Source organism: Arabidopsis lyrata (assembly GCF_000004255.2).
Source record: "Arabidopsis lyrata subsp. lyrata unplaced genomic scaffold ARALYscaffold_3, whole genome shotgun sequence".
Taxonomy (NCBI): domain Eukaryota; kingdom Viridiplantae; phylum Streptophyta; class Magnoliopsida; order Brassicales; family Brassicaceae; genus Arabidopsis; species Arabidopsis lyrata.
Genome location: NW_003302553.1, coordinates 5356430 through 5362168, shown reverse-complemented (window position 1 = coordinate 5362168; position 5739 = coordinate 5356430). Strand labels below are relative to the sequence as shown.

The 5739-nt window shown below is 40.7% G+C and overlaps 1 protein-coding gene across 2 annotated transcripts in view; it reads right to left on the bottom strand.

Annotated features, from left to right (window-relative positions):
• LOC9318881 (enhancer of mRNA-decapping protein 4) overlaps window positions 1-4736 on the bottom strand; it is a 12094-nt gene extending 7358 nt beyond the window's left edge. Inside the window, exons 1-9 of one of the 2 annotated variants that reach the window (XM_021031763.1) lie at window positions 4493-4736; window positions 3825-4408; window positions 3690-3739; window positions 3449-3605; window positions 3142-3360; window positions 2695-2823; window positions 973-2544; window positions 349-708; window positions 143-262 (exon numbers count right to left, since the gene is read on the bottom strand). In XM_021031763.1, the coding sequence (XP_020887422.1) occupies window positions 143-262; window positions 349-708; window positions 973-2544; window positions 2695-2823; window positions 3142-3360; window positions 3449-3605; window positions 3690-3739; window positions 3825-4408; window positions 4493-4508 (3207 nt within the window). In that variant the 5' untranslated portion in view covers window positions 4509-4736. Of the gene's footprint in view, window positions 1-142; window positions 263-348; window positions 709-972; window positions 2545-2694; window positions 2824-3141; window positions 3361-3448; window positions 3606-3689; window positions 3740-3824 lie in introns of both variants that reach the window. The other variant, XM_021031761.1, reaches the window with a different exon arrangement.
• Window positions 4737-5739: the final 1003 nt, after the last annotated feature.

The following is a 5739-nucleotide window of genomic DNA, read 5'->3' as shown; positions in this document are numbered from 1 at the left end:
TGTCGCGCTTGTGATAAGATATCTATTGACATTTACAACAACTGCATTTACAATAAACAATAATGCAGTTATGATTGTATACACAAGATTTGAATATAAGTTTATGAAGCATCAAAAAACTAGGTTATACTCGAATTTTTACCTGGAGGGCTTGTCTGCCAGATGTCTGAAATTGGGCTTGAATTTGCCTGGCTATGGTTGTTTCAAGCTTTGAATTAACAGATTTTTCAAGCTGATTGACTGCTTTGTCACCAATTCCTCTCTGTATAAAAGAGATATCAGTTTTCTTTTTCAACAATGGACCTTCCCATAAATCAGCCAGCCCTAAATTTCTTGTAAATTACTAACCTGGAAGGACTCTGTGATTGCAGAAGATACAGTTTTTTCAATAACTGGAGTTACTGCACGTGCTAGGGTTGGAGCAACTATAGCAAATTCCTTTTTCATCGTTTTCTCAAACATGGCATTTAACTCCTTGCTCATGAAGTTTGTCGTTGCATTCACAATTTGCTGGCCATGGTCACGTAATGCCTTTTCATTCTTAACAGCCTCCTCTTGGAAGCGGGCCCATAGAGCATCAGCATTTGACTTGCTGGATTTCTCAATCATTCTCCCTAAGGCCACTTCTAGTTTTTTACCTTCTTTTACGATAGGGCCAGTGACAGCATTTGATAGTTGTCTCTGCATCTCCTTCTGCGAAGCCATTATCTGGAAGGAAAATAATGTTTCAGGTCAACAAATAAAACAACAACAAATTACCAAGGTATGAAAAGCAATAACTTATCATCGATAAATGCCAGTTATATACCAAATCTGATTTTCGTTTCAAAACAAATGTAATAAAGGAACTCATATGTGCAAAATCAAGGTAACACCAAGCTTAATAGTGTATCTCAGTGAAATGATGCAAGTGTATAAAAACAGATATTGTTGAGAGAGAAAGTTTTAATAGATTCAAGATAAATTTGTCACCTGATTCATTGTTTCTTGCATTGCTAACAACTGAGCAAGTGAATCTGTCATGGGATGACTTCGATCATTGAAGGAGTCAGCCAGATTAGCAACATTTGAGGATGTAGATGACAAACCGGGGCCCTGTGAATTTTTGGCCTTCTGCTTCTTCCCTTTGCTAGTCGTAGCTGGCGACTGTAGAGGCCCACTAGATGAACCCGACTCAGGAAGCTTTGCAGACACATCTCTTGAGTCAAGACCCCTTTCATCCCCAGATTGAAAAGGTTGTACATAAGTCATAGAGTCCCCTGGAATGACAGTGTCCTCTGTAATAGGATGACGGTCTCTTGCCATCTCAGTGCTGAGATTTGAAGCCTGTGAGCAGAAGATATTTTCTCTACTTTCTGAAGTGTGATTCTCAGTTGTTTCATGATAGTTGATTTCACCATTCTGTGAAGTCCGTGCTTCGCCTACTTCTTTCACCTCAACTTCTAAGCCTCTTGCATCATTATTCACATCCTGAATATTTGCATCTCTATCTCTCTTGTCTTCAGTAGCAATGGAGGCTTCAGTGGACGAAACGCCCATCAATATCTCTGAAGGAGTTACGAGATGAGTGGGGTGTTTGAAAAAAGCTGACGGGCTTCGAATCCCAGACAAATCATCATCAGGTGTAACATTCGTGTCCTTTCTTCTACAGTTTTCCTCAACAGAAGACACATCCAAATTTCTTTCTCCAACATCATCAATTTGCCTATCATAAGAATAATCAGCAGAACTTGTTTTCCCACCAAGCTCATGACGTGGTAGTACTTGCTCAATTGCTTCTACAGGAGTGTGATAGCCAGAAAGTTTACTTGATAGTCTGGGACTTAGAGAAAGTTGAGGTGAAGGAGCATACGCAGAACCTGTATCACTGGTCTCAGAAGGCATCCCAGAAGTTTTAGGATCACTGTTGGGTGGAACAATTGCTGGTGGTGTGACCTCTGCTGATGCAGAACCCGCTGGAAAACTCAGTGTATCAGCACTTTCCGATCTATTCACTAAAATAGATGGTTTAGGCACTGAATCAGCTGAAGGTAATTCGGTAGGCTTAATTCCAGGTGGTTCTGACGTGCTTTCAACAAGGTTTGCCTCCCGTGACACACTAGAATCTGACTTCTCAAAACCCACATTCTCTCTAGGAGGTGGCATGCACAAGCATAAGTCTACTGTATACTGCTGGATTGCTAGAGTCTGAACACAATAAACCTTAACAATTGGTTCTTCTGGATGATCATTTGTCCCAATAAAACTCAATATAGGCATAGTCACTGTAAACTCTGACAGGTAATCCATCCGCGTATCAACTGGAGAAGCGCCATAGTCCAAATGCACGGAATATATGGCGTTCCTTCTCGCATTTGCAAGTAAAAGCAGGCCTGCTTCAGGCAATACTATAACTTGGTTGAAAAATGCCTTTTCAGCTCGTGGCTCAGATGAACTTTTCAAATCAAGTGTCTGGGTACACCTCCATGATTCAGTATCAGCTGGTAGAAGCCACCCTTCTTCCCCAGCTGAGACCCAAATTTTCATTTCTCGATTTAGAGGACCCTACAAGAAGAACATTGCCAACACTGTATGTGTTAGCAACTTAGCAGAAACAAAAGCTACAATTGTGAAATGTAAACTCAACACAGCAGGGCCAAATAACATTAGATAGCAATGAGAAAAGTAAGTAATATTGATTTGAGCAAAACTAACCCCCGTGATAAGTATGATGTGATCAGGTCTTTCCGGGGATGTTACAAATGTGGCTGAATTGACTGGATGTCCATCATGAGGTCTCAAAACTACAAGTGGTTGTGCCTTACGATCTTGCCATATCTTGACCTGTTGGTATTAAGAAGAAGTAAGCCTCACACACAAAAATACTAGCTGTTGCAAAATGTGTCCTGGTTGTGAAGAGAACGTGCACAGTGCAAGTATAAGACGAAATTTAGAAAATCACTTCAATTTAGGATGAGCTAGCATAACCAAACTAACGCTGACAAGATTCAATCGATTAAATTTTAACGTTACACCCAGTTAACAACGAAAACAGTTTAAATTTTAGTTCTTTAGATAAATTTAATTTCAGAAAAATTATGAAAATGAGTAAATGATAATTGGAAGAGTCTAGTGAAGAAAACGATAAGAACAAACACAAACCGTGCCATCAACTGAAGAAGAAACCAGGCGCGTGGTCATCCATTGGCACATTGATAAATCAGTAACTTCTCCATCATGCTTACCCACAATCTGAACACCATCAATCAGTTTATCAAGGGGACACTGGAGTGGTGCCTCAGCAGAGAATACTTCACCTCTGCCAACTTTTGTGGTATCAATTCGCAGCACATGTTTACCAATTGAAACTACCAAAATTTCCTGGAAAAGTAGATTTTACGCAATCAGAAGCTTGTTGTAAGAAGAATCTTATGCAACTTCCCGTAGCAAAAGAAATATGTTGAACTACCTGTTTGTGGCAGTGCCAACAAACACGTGGATGTTTGGTGTCTTCCTCTCCTAGTATCTGAAGAGCAAGAACGATCTTTCCAGTTATCTCGGGTTGATCATCTCCCTCAGATCCTTCGGAAATTTTCCACACGAAAACTTTTCCATCTAGACTAACACTGTTTTAAGGAAATAGAAAAGTAGACGGTATGAAAAAAATGTAAACCACAAAGTAGAAGAAGCTTTTAGTTCCAGAACATTACCTAGCCAAGAGATGAACATCTTCGGCAAAGAAAGCCATGTCCGTCACTCTCTGCACACAAAAACGTAGTTAGAACGACGATCAAACCATTTGGATACTTGAATAAGTAAGTCAGAAACAGAGTTGAGGAAACAACCTGAGAATGTCCACGGAATAGAGACCTTAATGCTGTGTTGATATTGAGAACCCGTATGTTTCCTCCTTTCAATCCATAGCAAATGTAGACCTTATTGACGGCGATTTGCCTACCGACTACAAGCTGAGGATCCGAGCCGTATTTGGTAATCGGAGTCACCTCCAGCTGCGGCTGAATCTCACCTTGTAATCTCACATCCACATCGTACACCGCATGTTCACCGACCAATCGCCTTCCTTTGGGCATTTTACCGCTTGGAACACGAATAGGACCCGAACCGCCGGGAAAAGACCGAGCGATCTCGTTGTGATTCACTACCGGGAGCTGATGCGACGGCTCCTGGTTAGCCAAGGCGCCTCCGTTGTTGTTATTGTTGAGGAGAGCGAGGATGTGCGTTCCTGGATTGTGATTAACACGGGGAGATTGGGGATTCAGAGGTGGCGTGGGATAAGATAGCGTTCTCTGTGGATGCAAGTTAGTAGCGGAGGAAGAGGAAGACGCATCCTGTTGCGTCTGATTCACCGGAGATGGTTGGGCGGCGATACCAGGCGGCGCGTAGAGTTGCTGATTGTTAAGAAAAGGACCTGTAGGCGGAGGATAAGGGTTCGATGAGGGTTTGAAGATAGTACTGAGATCGAACGGAGGAGGATTGTGAGGGCTAGTATTACCAGGTGAAGAAGCCATGGATTTGATGCAGATTCAAGATCACCGAATCTAGGGTTTGCGATATCGATCAATAGAGAAGTGTAATTGAATGTGGAGGTTCTAGAAAAGATTTCACAAAAAGAAGACTCGGCGGATCTGAAGAAGAAATCGAAAGTCACGTAGAGAGGGAAGCGCGAAAAGCAAGAATAGAGACGACGAGAAAGACGATGATGACTTGAAAGTGAGAACAGCTAAAGAACTTTTGTAGACTTGCTTTTTTGATAGTGGGGCATAATTCGATCACTAGAAGTTATGGGGTTTTAATCGCGCAAAGTAATAAAATGTGAGGACGCTTCTGCATAAATTCAGATCTCTCACCGCGCAACATTAGTTTGGGCCTTAATGGTACGTATTAAGCCCAATAACTTAATATCAGTCCACGTAAGCACGAGTTATTCCCTTCTGATTCCGGAGATTCTCTCTGCTTTAAACTACTCTTTGTGAATTTTTTCTTGTTACCATAACTTGTTGCAGTGATTGGTGCATATTTGGCTTCTAAGATTTATCTTAGCGAGTAACTTAAGAAAAGAAAAGCAGACTATACTTTCTTTCACCATCGTTGTCTCCACCAACTTTGCTCTTATTCAGAAACCTGCAATTGTCAGATGAAGAAGAAGAAGAGAGAATGATTCTTGGATATCTAATATCTTGAAGTATATCACCATCAATGCAGAGATAATCTGAAGAAACTTCTATCCGGTTGTAGTAGAGATGAACATGGCCTATGTTGGAAACCTGACAAAGCAAATGGAACCACACTAGGTTCTTGAGGAACTAAACCGAGTAATATATATCAAGATTTTGCTCTGTAATTGTTTTCAATCTCTCTGTTTTCGTGTCAGAGTAGATTCAACTGATGTCTTCAAACTCAACTGTATGCATAACGTAATGTCCTTTTACGATTCCATCAATTGTAAGAAGAAGAAGACAGGGCATTGACATCTTGTTGCTTCAAGATCAAAACATAATCTTCATGTTTCATCAAGATTCTCCAGAGGCGATACCAAACCTGTGTTTTCATGCTTTTTCAGTCCAGTAAGATTCTCTACAAGTTATAATCAAATCACCTGATCAACCACAAAAACAAATTAAATAATTAAGGAATTATGGAAATGTCAGACACTTCTGAAGGAATGGATCTATAGGGGAGAGTCCTGCAAAAGAAAATTCAGCAACACAATCAGATAATCTTCATGTTATGTTGTGGTTT